At 44.1% G+C, this 18,401-nt stretch overlaps 1 protein-coding gene and 1 long non-coding RNA gene across 3 annotated transcripts in view; one reads left to right on the top strand and one right to left on the bottom strand.

Annotated features, from left to right (window-relative positions):
• LOC138772312 (uncharacterized) overlaps window positions 1-18,401 on the top strand; it is a 62,630-nt gene that overhangs the window by 5,726 nt on the left and 38,503 nt on the right. The window lies entirely within an intron of this gene.
• Window positions 1,862-18,401, bottom strand: part of NECAB3 (N-terminal EF-hand calcium binding protein 3) — a 57,935-nt gene continuing 41,395 nt past the window's right edge. The window contains exons 11-13 of the mRNA XM_069952625.1: window positions 16,425-16,502; window positions 5,373-5,464; window positions 1,862-2,315 (exon numbers count right to left, since the gene is read on the bottom strand). Coding sequence (XP_069808726.1) covers window positions 2,290-2,315; window positions 5,373-5,464; window positions 16,425-16,502 — 196 coding nt within the window. The 3' untranslated portion in view covers window positions 1,862-2,289. The remainder of the gene's footprint in view (window positions 2,316-5,372; window positions 5,465-16,424; window positions 16,503-18,401) is intronic.

Below are 18,401 nucleotides of genomic sequence, written 5' to 3'. Positions count from 1 at the left end.
TAAAGTTGCCGGATCCCGGAAGAAGCAGGAGGGGGGAGCGGAGGGGGATGATGGCTGCACAGTGATGAGCGGCGCCCGGCAACATCAGCTGCGGCGGCGATCTCATAGCGATAACCAAGCTACTACACCTCCCATCACCTGCTCATGCTATGAGCAGGTGATGGGAGTAGTAGTTCAGTGTAGCCCAGAGCAGCGGCGGCGGCGGGCTTACTGTGATGGATATCCAAATGTACTGATTGATTACATTTATGGAATACTTTAGGGAGTAAGGACAGTTGCTCCCCAAAGTATTTCATAAATGTATTCAATCAAAAACACTGTATATTCCATTTACACACACATCCATTGTAATTCCAATGGAGTGTCCAGCAGGGGCGCACTATATATAGAAGTCAATGAGTACAATTGACTTCTATATATAGTGCGCCCCTGCTGGACACTCCATAGGAATTACACCCCCGGTTCGTGAAGTCACTTTTTTTTAGAGAATCTGAAGTCTCCCTAAGCTACTAAATTAAGGGAAATAGCCCTAGATGTGTATTTCCCATAATTAATGTACATTAGAAATTTGTCTAACTTTCCGTAAGTAATAACATATTAAAAAATTGTTTTGGCCGGACTTCTCCTTTAAGGAGGCAAACTACTGTGTGAGAGCACTGATATGGGGGTAACTAATGTGGGAGGGCACTATTAGAAAGGGAAACTACTGTGTGGGGGCACTATTAGAAAGGGAAACTACTGTGTGGGGGCACTATTAGGGGGGCCCTATGGATCGGTCATTTTGTATAAGTGTAGGATGCTGGAAAAGTGCAGAGCCTTAGATGTTTGTCAGGCAGATACTGCGGAGATGAGTCATGGCCGGAAGACGTCCCTCTTATTAATCTAGACAGGAAAGAAAAGGAAAGTGAAAGTCTCTGATGAGAGAAGACATCACCTATTAGTCTCTGGATGTAGCTGCACTGTAGTTACTTTTTTGTGGCAATCTTAGTCTTTGTATTGTGTTTTGTGCACTGTAATAGTATGGCCGTACTATCCAGTCATTTGCTGATGTTACTTGTGGTCATGGTGTAGCTGTATAGAAGCTTTATCGATCACCTTGGTCTTATTAATAGTTTTATTCAGCATCATATTTCATTGGCACAGTGATACCCCAGTTCTGGAACATAATCGGTTCTGGAAGGCTGTTCCAGAACTGAGCAGTTCGACACCCGAGCTGTAAGTTCCCATAAGGAACAATGTAAATCTTATTAATTGGTTTCTGCACTCCATGGTTGAGGTGCAGGGCGCCCCAGAGCTAAAAAAAAACTAGCAGTAAGTAGCCGTGCATCTTGCACCACTACTTACTGTAAAGAGTGGGGATCCCCGTCATTGTGAAGAGGCAGGAGCGGGCAGTTGTTTAAACTTGCTGCTCCTGCTTCTCTCAGCTGCGGGAAACACCCTATAAAGAAGCGGGGATTCCCCTCATTATGATGGGAATCCCTGCTTCTTTACAGGGTGTTCCCGCAGCTGAGTGGAGTAGGGCAGCAAGTTTAAACAACTGCCCACTCCTGCCTCTCTCTGGGGAACACCCTGTAAAGAAGGGGGATTCCCATCATATTGACAGGAATCCCCTGTGTCCCAGCTGTGGGGTCTGATAGTCTGATACAGTGCTCTCTGCTGCCACCTCTGTCCATGTCAGGAACTTTCCAGAGCAGTAATCCCCATAGAAAACCTCTTCTGCTCTGGACAGTTCCTGACATGGACAGAGGTGGCAGCAGAGAGCCTGAAGCTTTGGCTGTCCAGGCATGATAGGAATTGTGGGTTTGTAACAGCTGGAGGGCATTATGTTCCCCCTCCGTGACCTGAAGGTTTTATGGAAATGATAAGACGGTGACAATTCCAAGTGTTTATACAGATCATTTTATTGGCCGTTCTCTGGAAGCAATAAGGAACTTCTGATGGGCTGATAACTTATATAGATGGTTTCAGCCGACAGGAAGGAGGACTCCATGTTCATACACATCAGCACATTCTCATAGATCTATAAATCATCAGCTGCAGAGAAATACAATAGTGTCATGAGAAAAGACAAAGGATTAAAGACAAAAGACAAAGGATTAAAGATGCAAATGAAGGTACAAAGATGGAATAGACAAGCCCATGGTATAGTAGATTGTAAATTAAATGTAAGACTAGGAAATAGGGAACTAGACTAAACGGCTTCATATTCAGGTGTGAAAAAGACTTTCCGATACTGGCGGCCGAGATTTATCACTGTGGCCGTGAAGATCTTTCAAGGTAGCTTCGTCCTTATGGTTCAAAGGTCCACCAGTCAGCTGCAAAACAGGAAAAGCACTGGTAAAGTTTTACTTAAAGGGGCACTCCAGAGAATAATAATTGCTTTCTAATCAACTGGTGTCAGAAAGTTATTTGTATATTTGTAACTTAAAAATCTCCACTCTGCCAGTACTTATCAGCTGTTGTATGTCCAGCAGAAAGTGTTATATTCTCTCCACTCTGACCCAGTGCTCTCTGCTGCCACCTCTGTCCATGTCAGGAACTGTCCAGAGCAGTAGTAGTAAATCCCCATAGAAAATCTCTCCTCTGTGTCAGACTAGAGAGAATAGAATTGTCGTAAGTAAGAAGAAATGGGAAGAAGAGTTGGAGGGAGGAGGAGCAATGGAAAACCATACTAAAAAATGTAAAATATGTATCAAAGAATTACGGTCATCGTATAGTACAATGTAACATAGTTAGACTATACTATACACCAGCTTTTTTGTTTAAGATTGGGAAGATAGAGTCACTAAGTTGTAGGAGGCGTGGATTGGGACCAGCTGGATGGCTACATGTGTTCTGGCAGTGCTCTGTGATTCAGAGATTCTGGGTGGATGTGATAAAAGAAGCCGAATATAACATGGCAATTCCCATGGAATCGCATACTTGATATAGGGCTAGATATAATAAAGAGATATTTGAATTGGTTGTTGTGAGCAGTGGGGCAGCTCTTGGGCCTCCGAGTGGGCAAATGGTGAGGCTGGTAGGGGTTAATAATATGCCTCTGGCTATGGGCCCCATTCCGGGTGTGGAGTCCGTATGCGTCAATGGGGTCAGGGATTGCCGGCCTCGTAATTGAATTGAGACATTGGGTTTTGTGGGTAAATGTAGTCAGAGGGTCGCTGGACCAACGTAATATGAAAGCGATACAAATAGAGCAACCATGGATGTCTGAGAATGGAAGGTTGTGGCCGAGCATAATATATGGTTGGCTTAGCCTCCAAGGAAGGTATGTAATAATATATCTGGGCTGGCGAAAGTGGGGTCCGGATGTATAGGAGTGAGTGAAGAAAATAGGCTGTATGTGGGCGACATAGGGACTCCTTAGCAGGCGTCAGTTTGTTGTAGACACGGCCCTAGGTAACTGAACGGTACTAAGTTACTAACCTATATAGATTATTCTGGTTTAAAATTTAAGTGTGATGCACTCCTGGTGTCTCGTTTAGTTGAGGAGGCGATTCCGACCCGGTGGTTGGCCTTGGGGGATTCCGCATAGAGGCGGAGGATGTGGCATGGGGGTTAGGTTTTTGGTGGTAAAGGGGGAGGGGGCGGATAAATGTTAAAGAGGATGTACCACCTGGTACATCCTCTTTAATCTGAACCCACCTATCGAACGGCGCTGGCATGGGGAAACCGGCATGGGGAAACCCATGGGGAAACCGATGCCGCGGTCCGTTTTTCGGACCGAGGCCCCTTGCACGGCACCGTTCTATGCACGGGAACCGGCCGGTGCTCAAGCACTGGAGGCCCGAATTCCCTCCCCTGTATGTCACGGCTCCCTTAGGATGAACAGAGCCGCGTCATACAGGGGAGGGAATTCCCTCCCACTGGGGGCGGGCGGGCCGGCCTCCAGTGCTTGAGCACCGGCCATAGAACGGCGCCGTGCACGGGAATGGGGCCTCGGTCCGAAAAATGGACCGCGGCACCGGCTTCCCCATGCCGGCGCCGTTTGATCAGTGGGTTCAGGTTAAAGAGGATGTACCAGGTGGTTCATCCTCTTTAAATAGAAATAAATGTTGAGTTGTGTAAATATAAGATTTCCTTATTGGGAATATTAAATTTAAGGGTCCATTTACACAGAAAGATTATCGGACAGATTATCTGCCAAAGATTTGAAGCCAAAGCCAGAAACAGACTATAAACAGAGATCAGGTCATAAAGGAAAGCCTGAGATTTCTCCTCTTTTCAAATTAATTCCTGGCTTTGGCTTCAAATCTTTGACAGATAATCTGTCAGATAATCTTTCTGTGTAAATGGACCCTTAATGCTGCGTTTACACGGAACAATTATCGTTCGAATTTTCGCAATAACGATTGCATTCGATCGATAATTGTTCCGTGTAAACACAGCGAACGATCAAGTGACGAGCGAAAAGTCGTTCATTTTGATCTTTCAACATGTTCTCAAATCGTCGTTCATCGTTCACAAAAAATTCGCAGATCATTTCGTGTAAACAGTCTTTCAAAGATTCAAAGATGGGCTTAAGCGATCTTAAAAACAACCGCATTAACAATTTTATTATGAATTTTCTTACAATTTTTCTAACGATTTATTCGTCTAAACGCTGATTGTTATAAAAACCAAATCGTTGCTTCAAAATCGTTAAACGATCAATCGGGCCAATTATCGTTTCGTGTAAAGGCAGCATTAGAAAGGTTAATTTACCTTGGTATGTTTATTAGGGCACGAGGATCTGCCCCTCCGCCATTTTGTTTAAAAGTAATGAGATATGTTTATGTGGCTCAACCAAGAAAGGAGATTATGAGGGTGTTTCTGATGTGAATATGTGTTAAGGGTGTGGATTGTTTGGACTTCTTTTACGACAAAAATAATAAAGCATTTTGGAAGAAATAAATGGAGCATAGATCTCAGTATACTTTGTGCGCATGCGCCTCCTCTACCAGGCGGAGCCAGTACTAGCAGTAGATGGGATGTGGGCAGCCGTTTGCACCATTATTTTTTTCAGTGTTGAATTACTGACTCTTTGGGTCCTTTTACACACACAGATTATCTGACAGATTTTTGCAGCCAAAGCTGCAGATATCTCAGATAATCTGTGTGTGTAAACGGACCCTCTGGGAGAGTTGTTGAGGCGCCTCAGCTGATCGTTGTCTTTATTACACAGGGCGATTTCTGCCCAAATCGGCCTGATAGGTCAGATAATCCCCCCATGTAGTAGGGAGTAAAGGGTCGGAACACTGAAGCATTATGGGTTATTGAGTGCAGATTAGTAGCGGAGAACAACTAAACATAACAAACTGATAAAAAAACATAACATAGACGTAAGCAGCGACCGTCCCACCGCTATTAGATCCCGATCACTGATCTCACGTTACCTGGAAGAAGCATGGTCTTGATCTGTTCTGGACTTTGGAGACAATCAATGACGGCTCTCTGGAAGGTTTTGCTCTGCGCAGATTGTAGATGACTACAAAGAGAAGAGAACAATATACGGTAGAAACAAATGATGATCTCAACCACATGACTAATCTATTCACCCAACAATGTAATATATCAGAGAGATGTAATAGTGAAGGACAGTATGAAGGTTACAGCTATATTCTCTTTATATCATAGCCACAAAGCTTTCCAGGACAACTAATTGATGAATAACCTCTCTGGCCTCATAGAGCTGATAGACGGGAGTCCTCCGCACTGATCACTCCTCCTATAGTGGAGAACAAACTCACACTTGGTTTCACATGGCTGGGACATAGGTTCCTACTGATTTGTAATGCACTGGATGCACTGTGTATAGCTATGTGATCGGACCTGCAGTGTGGAAAGGGGTAAAGGATGTAGCATAAAATCTAGTTATCCTTAAAGGAGAACTCCGGGCTGGGGAGATTTTTGGCAAAGTGTTGGGGAGGATGAAAGACAAAACATGCGCTCACCTTCCCCGCTTCAGCGATCCTGCAGCTCCAGTCCCCCTAGTCCCGGACACTTCTAGGTCTGAGTAGAAACCTGGGATGTGACGTGTTAGGCCCGCTCAGCCAGTCACCAGCCATAGTGGGGTCTCAGATCCTCACACATCATGTCCCAGGTCCCCAATTAGACCAGGAAGTGTCTGGGACCGGGTGAGCAGAGCTGCTGGAGCGGAGGAGGTGAGAGCATGTTACGTCTTTCATCCTTCCCAGCACTCTGCCAAATATCACCCCAGCCCGGAGTTCTCCTTTAAGGGGTACGCCAGAGAATTTCTTTTTGTTTTGTTAATACATTACTTTAATAAAGTTATATTTCTTTGGCTGGGTTCACACTACATTTTTTTTCATCCTTTTTTTTTAATCCGTTTTTGCAAAAAACAAGCGATGGAAATAGAAGGTTTAAAACTTTCCTGCACACACTGCAGATTTTACATCATGTTAATTTATACTGTAGAGCTCTCAAAAGATCTTTTTTGGCCGTCTTTTTGAACGTCCATGTGGTAAAAACATAGCCCGGATATGAAGCTGATTTGTTGCAAATTATCCCCTTGAAGTAATTGGGGGAGTCAACATTTGTAATAAAATTTAATTGTTGCAGAGGTGGCAGCAGAGAACACTGTGTCAGACTGGAAAGAATCCATCACTTCCTGCAGGACATATAGCAGCTGATTAGTACTGGAGATTTATAAATAGAAGTAATGACTTTTTGACACCAGTAGATTAAAAAAAAAAATTCCCTCTGGACTACCCCTTTAAAACCATCATTTAGAGTGTAGTGCCCCCTTTAGTTGATGGCCCTCAGTGTAGTCCCCTATAATAGATGGCCCCCAGTGTAGTCCCCCTTCAGTAGATGGCCCTCATTGTATTCCCCTTTTTGTAGATGGTCCCCAGTGTAGTCCCCACTTTAGAAAATGTCCCTTAGAGTAGTCCCTCCTTTAGTAAATGGCCCCAGTGTAGTCCCCCTTTAGTAGATGACCCTCAGTGTAGTCCCCCTTTAGTAGATGGGCCCCAGTGTAGTCCCCCTTTAGTAGATGGCCCTCAGTGTAGTCCCCTTTAGTAGATGGCCCCCAGTGTAGTCCCGCTTCAGTAGATGGACCTCAGTGTAGTCCCCCTTTAGTAGATGGCCCTCATTGTAGTCCCCTTTTTGTTGAATGGTCCCTAGTGTAGTCCCCACTTTAGAAAATGGCCCTCAGAGTAGTCCCTCCTTTAGTAAATGGCCCCAGTGTAGTCCCCCTTTAGTAGATGGCCCTCAGTGTAGTCCCTCCTTTAGTAGATGGCCCTCAGTGTAGTCCCTCCTTTAGTAGATGGCCCTCAGTGTAGTCCCTCCTTTAGTAGATGGCCCTCAGTGTAGTCCCTCCTTTAGTAGATGGCCCTCAGTGTAGTCCCTCCTTTAGTAGATGGCCCTCAGTGTAGTACCCCTTTAATAGATGGCTCCAGTGTAGTCCCTACTTTAGTTGATGGCCCTCAGTCTAGTCCCTTTTTTGTAGATGGCCCCCGGTGTATTCCCCCTTTGGTACATGGCCCCCTCCTGTGTAGTTCCTCCTTTAGTAGATGTCCCTCAGTGTAGTCCCCTTTTCATAGATGGCCCCCTGTGTAGTCCCCCTTTGGTACATGCCCCCTTCCTGTGTAGTCCCTCTATGGGGGTTTACTACAGGAATAAACAAAGACAGTGCTGGTGTAGAAGTATGAAACAGAGGAATAAAAACAAGTAAAGTCACAAAAAAGTGTGATTCCGCTGCTCCCATTTGGATCTTAAACAGAGACCCCATACATTGCCACCACCATGTGAGAATCCAGCACTGCCGAGTCCTCCAGCATCAGGCTTATACAGGCTGCACATGGGGCCTCGAAAACAGCAATTCTGCTCCATAACCAAGAAACAAAGCTGATCTGTCCTCATGTAGGATACCAACGTTATCTCTCTTCTCAGTTTTCTAAAGCTTAAGAGGAAGAATAGCGCAGCATACATCTTAAGAGTAATCCAGTATCTCCAGACAGTACTAGCTGTGCCGTGTCTGAACATCCAGAGGAAACCATTATCTTCAAAGCCGGCAGCTCCGCATCTCCATGGCTGTGTGCTCGGGCTGGACGCTGAGACGACAACTAGAAACGCTGCAAAATTAATCTGTGCTCCGTCCTTTACGGAAAATCTCTTTCTTCAGAATAATAAACTTTTTTTAATGGCAGCGACCATATTTTCTAATGTGACTTCAATATCCTTTCAGTCTTTGGTAATATGTGATATTTAATCTTGGGGCAAATAATTTCCACATTATACTTTCACTCAAAAGCTGCAGTTGTAGATATATAGTATATATATATATATATATATATATATATATATATATATATATATATATATAGTAGATATCTCCTGTGTAGTCCCCCATTTAGTAGATGGCCCCCAGTGTAGTCCCCCTTTAGTAGATGGTTCTCATTGTAGTTCCCCCTATAGAAAATTGACCTCAGTGTAGTCCCCCACCTTTGGTACATGGCCCCCTCCTGTGTAGTCCCTTTGTGAGGATTTGCTACTGTGGTGTCCTACCACAGGTGTTTCTATTATATACACCCTTCACAAAAGCCTGTACATATTGTATAGAAGTGGTTATGAAAGTAGTGATAAGGTTTCGCCACTAGATGTCGCTGTAATAGATTTGTGTATTCAGATGCTGCACAGCTGAAGTGTGTAAAGGGTTATTGTTTATTTGTGTGTCACATGGACCTGTGAACCAACAGGAATCTGTTTTCTGTCCTTTCACCTCTCTCCTTACTTCTTCTATTGCACTCTTCACCCACTCACAGCGCACTTTAGATACGCTGAGGAAGGTAGTCACATGGGTGGGGGAGGTGCATGAGCTTTTTGTGTTGGACATTGTAGAGGAAGGACACGAGCTAGACAGCTCTCTACAGTGGTCCTCTCTGGGCCCTGGTCCTCTGCCAGGTCCCCTACTTAGGTCAGTCTTAGTCAGAACCCCGTAAGGGTAAAACATCAGACAGGACACAGCCAACAGTTTCTTCTCAGTTATGCAACACAACACTATGCAGTGTTAAAGCCCTTTCAGGAGAGGACAAGTCAGAGACAACCTCAACCCACGCCGTGGACTAGGAGAGTCACAGTGCAGGACAGTATCCACAAAAGCCAAAGAGCTAGGAACTGATCCGGATAGAGCAAAGTTGCTAAGAGCCTTGGAACTCTATCTCGCAATGTGGTTGTCAGCAGGAAATCCTCAGCATTCCAGTCACCCCAGGTAACAAGGTCTGGACGTTGTGTCACCCTCTAGGCACAAGTATTCTCTTCATCTTCTATGTATTCTTCTACCTTATCCTCCAACATTCCGGCAAAGCACAGTACTACTCTCACAACATCCTCCTCCCTGCTACTCTGCTTTTTTGTATCGTTCAGCACGCTACTCAGTCAGCACGACTGTACTCTCCACTCTATTCCTGTTGCAGATCTGGTTATCATATTATCAAGTGTTTTATCAAGAGAACTGTCAAGTGTAACTTATTTTGCCAATCTACCATCTAGCAAGCGACCGACCGACCGACCGATCCTCCGACAGAACATCACCGGGGATCACACGGGCGTAGCGCAACACCACCATAATGCTGCTCTGGACAGTTCCTGACATGGACAGAGGTGGCAGCAGAGAGCACCGTGTCAGACTGGAAAGAATACACTACTTCCTGCAGGACATACAGCAGCTGATAAATACTAGAAGACTTGAGATTTCTAAATAGAAATAGAAGATTGATTTACTGAAGTTGGGTTACTTTTGAAAAACTAGATTAATTGCAATAAATCCCTGTATTGAGACGTTACGTGACATTGGATATTTTGGATGTGATAAGCATATTTATCCCTTTCATTTTTTGTTTTCTCAGTCACCTCTGACTAAGGAGAGAAGGTCACCATGGTTTGGGGATCCCCCTTATCAGGGTTTGGGTACCCCAAGGGGCAGGGAAAGAGGAGAGAATGAAAGAAATAGGGGGGCACATTCCCTCTCCTCCCCCCTCTTTTCTGTCTTCCAGCATAGGAATCCTAATACTAGTTTTTATACGATATAACTAGGCCATGTTCACACAACGTATGTGTTGTATAAATCACGGCTGTTATTGCAATTTGCAACAACAGTTGTGATTTATACAACATATACGTTGTATGTAAATGAATGGAATCCTCGGCCGGAGTGTATACACATAGTATATGCTATGGCTGGGATTACATCTGAAAACATGTCAGTTCACACAATGGAGTGGCTCCGGCCACACGCTCCATTGTGTGCAGCGGTGAATTGGGATGCGGGCGCATTCCAAATTTACCAGAAGTGAAGATCACTGTAGTAGCGGTCGAGATGATCTTCAGTAACAACAGCTGTTCTGTGATCCGCTGTAGCTGATGTGTACAGCTGCTGCACATCCACATTCAGTAGCAGAGAATCCTGGGGGTGCTCACATTGTACGGTCAGCTCTCCTGTCACACAGCACCAAAACCTCTGTAACCACACAGAGACAGAGATACTGTCTGAATTGTTACATAACACAGAGCATTGTCTCCTGGTAAGCTGCAGAGCTGATAATAGAATTAGTAAAAGGTAAGAATATAATTGGCCTAAGCTGATATACAACCTGCATGATGGACAGGTGTCTTTCCTTGTGTGAGCGGCAAAGGACGGGGACTTCCTGTGTTTGGTCTCTTCTTTTTTAGAAAAGACAAAATATCAGCACGGAGCAGAGGAAGGGAGACACCTAGTGGCCGTATATATAACGTTGATTCAAACAGAAAACTTAAATAAAAAAAATGTTAAGAGTATATTGCAAAACATCTTGCATTTTGCGTTTTTTTTTTGCGTCAGGCACCCCTTAAGTTGCAAAATTTTTGTATAAATATTCATGATAAATCTATACAAAATGCAATGTGCAAAGGCATTGATATAAGCCCCCCCCCCCCCTATATCCATTCTATATTCCAGTGCGTATAAGAATTTCACATTTACTGCTCCTGCATCCATCTCCTGATACGTGTAGTGGATGTCGTGTCTCCGGCTTATGGGTGTAGTTGTTCTCTCATTAGGCGCAGTTACCATTATACTGTAATATTGGAGAAAAAGCCAATTTTTTCAGCCCGATTTCCTGAGCGAGGTGACAGTTTCCAGGAGAAGGCCGCCCGGCATTAGATTTAGGGGAACACATTAGTGAGTCCCCGCTGTGCAGAGCCGCACCAGTCTCTTTGTTTCCTTGCAGATGCCGCCATTCACCTGCTCAGCCTCATGCTGGGAATTTTACCGAGATTAAGGGAACGGGTTTACAGTCCCTTCTCTTGGACTGACATCCCCGCTGTTTTCCTAGCAGCAAGCGATATCTAATTTGCGAGCCCTAAGTTCTGTGATACCTGACACTGCACAATGTCCTTGTAATGTTGTCTATGTCATAAAGTGGCAGATCTTACTATGACTGTGTGTCAGCGCTGTCACCGGGAAATGCTCACAGGCAATCTATTTACAGGGACATCTCTGCCAGAGAAATGTGAACATTATACAACCTACAACCTGTCCATCACTGAGCGCTTACTGATTCCTGATCCACTGTGGGGGTGGAATCACACAGCGTGAAACACCAGCCATTCTGTGACCTGGCCAGGTCACAGAACGGCCGGTGTTAGTGAAGATGATCCCGGCCGGTACTGAGGTACCAGTCAGATGATCTTCATTTCTGTTGAATTCGGATGCGCCCACACGTGCACGCTTGCATCCCAATTCAACATTGCACACAATGGAGAGTGCGGCCGGAGCCGCGCTCTCCATTGGGTGAACTGACATGAATAGCGGCCGCACAAAACTGACATGTCAGTTTTTCATGCGGCCGGTTAGAATCCCGGTCGGATTGTATACTATGCGGGAGATTTATGAAAGGGTGTAAATATACACTTGAATATACACCTGGTGTAAACTGCCCACAGCAACCAATCATAGCTCCTCTTATATTTTACCAGAGCTGAAAGCTGAGCTGTGATTGGTTGCTGTGGGCAGTTTACACCAGGTGTATATTTAAGTGTATATTTACACCCTTTCATAAGTCTCCCCCTATGTGTATACGCTCCAGACGGGATTTCATTCATTCAAATACAACGTATATTTTGCATAAATCACGGCCATTGTTGCAATTTGCAACAACGGCCGTGATTTATGCAAAGCATATGTTGTGTGAACATGGCCTACGGGTGTATACCTGCGGCTGCCATTATAATGCAACCTGCCTCAACACATTACACTGCTATATTGACATAGGAGAAGGATTGGTAGGTAAGGATAGTGATATAGATATAGAAGGTTTGGTAGGTAAGGATAGTGACATAGGAGAAGGTTTGGTAGGTAAGGATAGGGACATAGGAGAAGGATTGGTAGGTAAGGATAGTGACATAGGAGAAGGTTTGGTAGGTAAGGATAGTGACATAGGAGAAGGTTTGGTAGGTAAGGATAGTGATATAGGAGAAGGTTTGGTAGGTAAGGATAGTGACGTAGGAGAAGGTTTGGTAGGTAAGGATAGTGACATAGGAGAAGGGTTGGTAGGTAAGAATAGTGACATAGGAAAAAGGTTGGTAGGTAAGGATAGTGTTATAGAAGGTTTGGTAGGTAAGGATAGTGACATAGGAGAAGGTTTGGTAGGTAAGGATAGTGACATAGGAGAAGGTTTGGTAGGTAAGGATAGTGACATAGAAGGTTTGGTAGGTAAGGATAGTGACATAGAAGGTTTGGTAGGTAAGGATAGTGACATAGGAGAAGGGTTGGTAGGTAAGGATAGTGACATAGGAGAAGGTTTGGTAGGTAAGGATAGTGACATAGAAGGTTTGGTAGGTAAGGATAGTGACATAGGAGAAGGTTTGGTAGGTAAGGATAGTGACATAGGAGAAGGTTTGGTAGGTAAGGATAGTGACATAGGAGAAGGTTTGGTAGGTAAGGATAGTGATATAGAAGGTTTGGTAGGTAAGGATAGTGACACAGAAGAAGGTTTGGTAGATAAGGATGGGATCCTCCTGAATAACATGGACAATAAGTAGTCCTCTCCATTATGTGCATGTGCTCAGTAGTCCTGGATATTCGTGAGAAGCAGAAAACTCTGCCCACCAGCTGCTGATTAGCAGTTATTTATCCATGCTGTGTATAGGCAGCCAACTGTCAACCAACAGCTAGAGGGCAGGGGGAGGGGTATGTCAAGAATCCTATTCTCCCGCATATTAGAAGAACGGCTAAATACATCTAAATACATTCCATATGGTTTTACCAATGAAACATTATTCATTAGGGATATTTGTTAAAAAACAGCAGGGCTCTAAAATTATATTAAAGGATTACTCCAGGGGAAAAAATTGATTTTAATACAGGTTTACTTTTATTTAAAAATCTCCAGTCTCCAGAAAAAGCCAATTCTTTCAGCCCGATTTCCTGAGCGAGGTGACAGTTTCCAGGAGAAGGCCGCCCGGCATTAGATTTAGGGGAACGCATTAGTGAGTCCCCGCTGTGCAGAGCCGCACCAGTCTCTTTGTTTCCCTGCAGATGCCGCCATTCACCTGCTCAGCCTCATGCTGGGAATTTTACCGAGATTAAGGGAACGGGTTTACAGTCCCTTCTCTTGGACTGACATCCCCGCTGTTTTCCTAGCAGCAAGCGATATCTAATTTGCGAGCCCTAAGTTCTGTGATACCTGACACTGCACAATGTCCTTGTAATGTTGTCTATGTCATAAAGTGGCAGATCTTACTATGACTGTGTGTCAGCGCTGTCACCGGGAAATGCTCACAGGCAATCTATTTACAGGGACATCTCTGCCAGAGAAATGTGAACATTATACAACCTACAACCTGTCCATCACTGAGCGCTTACTGATTCCTGATCCACTGTGGGGGTGGAATCACACAGCGTGAAACACCAGCCATTCTGTGACCTGGCCAGGTCACAGAACGGCCGGTGTTAGTGAAGATGATCCCGGCCGGTACTGCAGTACCAGTCAGATGATCTTCATTTCTGTTGAATTCGGATGCGCCCACACATGCACGCTCGCATCCCGATTCAACATTGCACACAATGGAGAGTGCGGCCGGAGCCGCACTCTCCATTGGGTGAACTGACATGTCTGTGTGGTCGCTATTTAATGAATAGCGGCCGCACAAAATTGACATGTCAGTTTTTCATGCGGCCGGTTAGAATACCGGCCGGATTGTATACTATGGGGGAGATTTATGAAAGGGTGTAAATATACACCTGGTGTAAACTGCCCACAGCAACCAATCACAGCTCCTCTTATATTTTACCAGAGCTGAAAGCTGAGCTGTGATTGGTTGCTGTGGGCAGTTTACACCAGGTGTATATTTAATATTTAATACAACGTATATTTTACATAAATCACGGCCATTGTTGCAATTTGAAACAACGGCCGTGATTTATTCAAAACATATGTTGTGGGAACATGGCCTACGGGTGTATACCTGCGGCTGCCATTATAATGCAACCTGCATCAACACATTACACTGCTCTATTGGCATAGGAGAAGGGTTGGTAGATAAGGATAGTGACAGGAGAAGGGTTGGTAGGTAAGGATAGTGACATAGGAGAAGGGTTGGTAGGTAAGGATAGTGACATAGGAGAAGGTTTGGTAGGTAAGGATAGTGACATAGGAGAAGGATTGGTAGGTAAGGATAGTGATATAGAAGGTTTGGTAGGTAAGGATAGTGATATAGAAGGTTTGGTAGGTAAGGATAGTGACATAGAAAAAGGGTTGGTAGGTAAGGATAGTAATATAGGAGAAGGTTTGGTAGGTAAGGATAGTGATATAGGAGAAGGGTTGGTAGGTAAGGATAGTGACATAGGAGAAGGTTTGGTAGGTAAGGAGAGTGATATAGGAGAAGGTTTGGTAGGTAAGGATAGTGACATAGGAGGAGGGTTGGTGGGTAAGGATAGTGACATAGGAGAAGGTTTGGTGGGTAAGGATAGTGATATAGGAGAAGGGTTGGTAGGTAAGGATAGTGACATAGGAGAAGGATTGGTAGGTAAGGATAGTGATATAGGGGAAGGTTTGGTAGGTAAGGATAGTGATATAGGAGAAGGGTTGGTAGGTAAGGATAGTGATATAGGAAAAGGTTTGGTAGGTAAGTATAGTGATATAGGAGAAGGGTTGGTAGGTAAGGATAGTGACATAGGAGAAGGATTGGTATGTAAGGATAGTGATATAGGGGAAGGTTTGGTAGGTAAGGATAGTGATATAGGAGAAGGATTGGTAGGTAAGGATAGTGATATAGGGGAAGGTTTGGTAGGTAAGGATAGTGATATAGGAGAAGGTTTGGTAGGTAAGGATAGTGATATAGGAGAAGGTTTGGTAAGTAAGGATAGTGATATAGGAGAAGGATTGGTAGGTAAGAATAGGGACATAGGAGAAGGTGTGGTAGGTAAGGATAGTGACATAGGAGAAGGGTTGGTAGGTAAGGATAGTGACATAGGAGAAGGATTGGTAGGTAAGGATAGGAGCCTTCTGAATAACATGGACAATAAGTAGTCCTCTCCATTATGTGCATGTGCTCAGTAGTCCTGGATATTCGTGAGAAGCAGAAAACTCCGCCCACCAGCTGCTGATAGCAGTTATTTATCCATGTTGTGTATAGGCAGCCAACTGTCAATCAACGGCTAGAGGGCAGGGGGAGGGGTATGTCAAGAATCCTATTTTCCCGCATGTTAGAAGAACGGCTAAATATGTCTAAATACATTCCATATGGTTTTTCAATGAAACATTATACATTAGGGATATTTGTTAAAAACAGCAGGGTTCTAAAATTATATTCAGGCTGGGTTCACACTACGTATATTTCAGTCAGTATTGTGGTCCTCATATTGCAACCAAAACCAGGAGTGGATTAAAAAACAGAAAGGCTCTGATCACACAATGTTGAAATTGAGTGGATGGCCGCCATATAACAGTAAATAACGGCCATTATTTCAATATAACAGCCGTTGTTCTAAAATAACAGCAAATATTTGCCATTAAATGGCGGCCATCCACTCAATGTCAACATTGTGTGAACAGAGCCTTTCTGTGTTTTTAATCCACTCCTGGTTTTGGTTGCAATATGAGGACCACAATACTAACTAAAATATACGTAGTGTGAACCCAGCTTAAAGGATTACTCCAGGGGAAAAAAATTGATTTTAATACAGGTTTACTTTTATTTAAAAATCTCCAGTCGTCCAGTACTTATCAGCTGCTGTATGTTGTGCATGAAGTAGTGTATTCTTTCCAGTCTGACACACTGCTCTCTGCTGCCACCTCTGTCCATATCAGGAAGTATCCAGAACAGGAGAGGTTTTCTATGGGGATTTGCTGCTGCTCTGGACAGTTCCTGACATGGACAGAGGTGGCAGCAGAGAGCACTGTGTCACACTATAGTGTAGATATATGTAATATATTCATGACACTTACGTTTTCCATGACTCCTCGTCCCTCCATATTTCATATAGGATGTAGCCTGGCTGGGAGTGGTGTTCCTGGGTGGATACACTGAAAAAGACATCGTTTAATTAAACGTCGCTCTCAGCAAAATCAAATACTAAAATATAATTTAATGAAAAAGCTCAAACAAGAACCCTTAAATAGAGACTGATGTGTCAGCAAACCTTGTGTAAATCAATAGTACAAGCAAATGTGACAAACTTTGTAATATATCTTATCAGACAAAAAAATGCTTCTGTCTCCTATTATCAAGCAACTTCATGGGAGGATGGCGGGGGCAGAGAGAGAGGGAAAAGCAGCTGAAAGACATCTGAAATCTTCTGAAAATGCCATATACTATATGTAATAATGGGCAGATATAGCGCTGCCCCTCATGTACACAGCACAGCTTACCTGAAAAGTCGCCTGAAACCACAATAGCGACAGGAGCGGCAGACATGGATTATTAGTTATTACAGCTAAGGGGGAGGTCAAGACTTTGTTTTTAATTAAAGCTCTGGCATTGGAAAGCCGCCAATCAGATGGTATCGCCAGGAGAAAGTGCCGCCATCTGTACCAGAAATCCAATATTATCACAGAAATAGACAGGATCAGATTCTGAGGAAAGTGGATGGAGTGGTGCTCCCGGACCCAGGCGACGCCCCAAATTTGCCTTTAAGCCCCCTATTTGCATAGGAGGGGCAATTAGCGAATTTATAAAGAATGCAGAGGTGCAGAAGAGCGTTTCTAACAGCGATCAACTCCTAAAGTAAAGGGCTTCTGTAGCATATCAGCAGGTTCTCTCGGCAGAACCTGCTGATAGTGCCGCTTTAATTCTCTGATAATGGATTTGTGGGGGACCAGTCAACTGAATTAAACACTATGGTTGCTTAAAGGGGAACTTCAACTAGGAAAAAAAATCAGATCAACTTGGACCGGAAAGTTATATAGATTTTTAAACTACTTTTATATGAAAAGCTCAAGTCTTCCAGTACTTATCATCGGCTGTTTGTTCTGCAGGAAGTGGTGTATTCTTTCCAGTCTGACACAGTGCTCTCTGCTGCTACCTCTGTCCATGTCAGAAACTGTTCAGAGCAGCAGCAAATCCTCATAGGAAACCTCTCCTGCTCTGGACAGGGGGCAGCAGAGAGCACTGTGTCAGACTGGAAAGAATACACCACTTCCTGCAGGACATACAGAAGCTGATAAGTACTGGAAGACTGTAGATTTCTAAATACAAGTAATTTACAAATCTGTATAACTTTTTGGTTGATTTGGAAAAAAAAATGGCGGTCACTAATGGGCTTTATTTTGACTCTATCGGCTTTCTACAGCGGGGATATTAGTAGTTGACTTCATATGCTAATTAGGTGTTTAAGTGAGATCATGGGCTGCCGCCCCTCAGTGCACCGATCCGCCCCAGCCGGCCCACCCCTCCTAATGAACATTCATTGCAAACAAATAATCCTATAGAATTGAGGCACAGTCTCTTGTAATACATTTTCCATATAATGATTGGGGTCCGGACGTTGCCCTTAAAGAAGTGGGTCCCAATACCTCTATGCTCCCCTCTACTGCTTGACAATGACCTCTCATCTGAGGGGCGCACACTCACTGGTTGATTTCCAATAAATAGGCGGAACTCGAGTTAAGCTACAGTGCCCATTGTGGGGTGCAGATCATTTGGATAAACTGTATGTTGGCAGCCACAAAGCCTCTAGGCCCAGCCTGAAGCCCTGGAAGGTCCTAGGATACCTATGGGGCTCCTGTACAACTCCTCTCCCACAGTATATGTCTGGAGAACAACTTTGCTCCTTTCTTACTCCCCACGAATATGGACTAGGATAAATGCCCCAGGACTTAAAGGGAACCCATCACCATGAAAATGCTGCCTAAGCTATCAGCACCATGTTATAGAGCAGAAGGAGCTGAGCGGATTGATATATATCTTTATGGGAAAAGATTCAG

This window comes from Dendropsophus ebraccatus, chromosome 14 (genome assembly GCF_027789765.1).
Source record: "Dendropsophus ebraccatus isolate aDenEbr1 chromosome 14, aDenEbr1.pat, whole genome shotgun sequence".
NCBI classification, from domain to species: Eukaryota; Metazoa; Chordata; class Amphibia; order Anura; family Hylidae; genus Dendropsophus; species Dendropsophus ebraccatus.
Note: the sequence above shows the minus strand (reverse complement) of the source record. Positions and strands in the feature narration are given on the sequence as shown.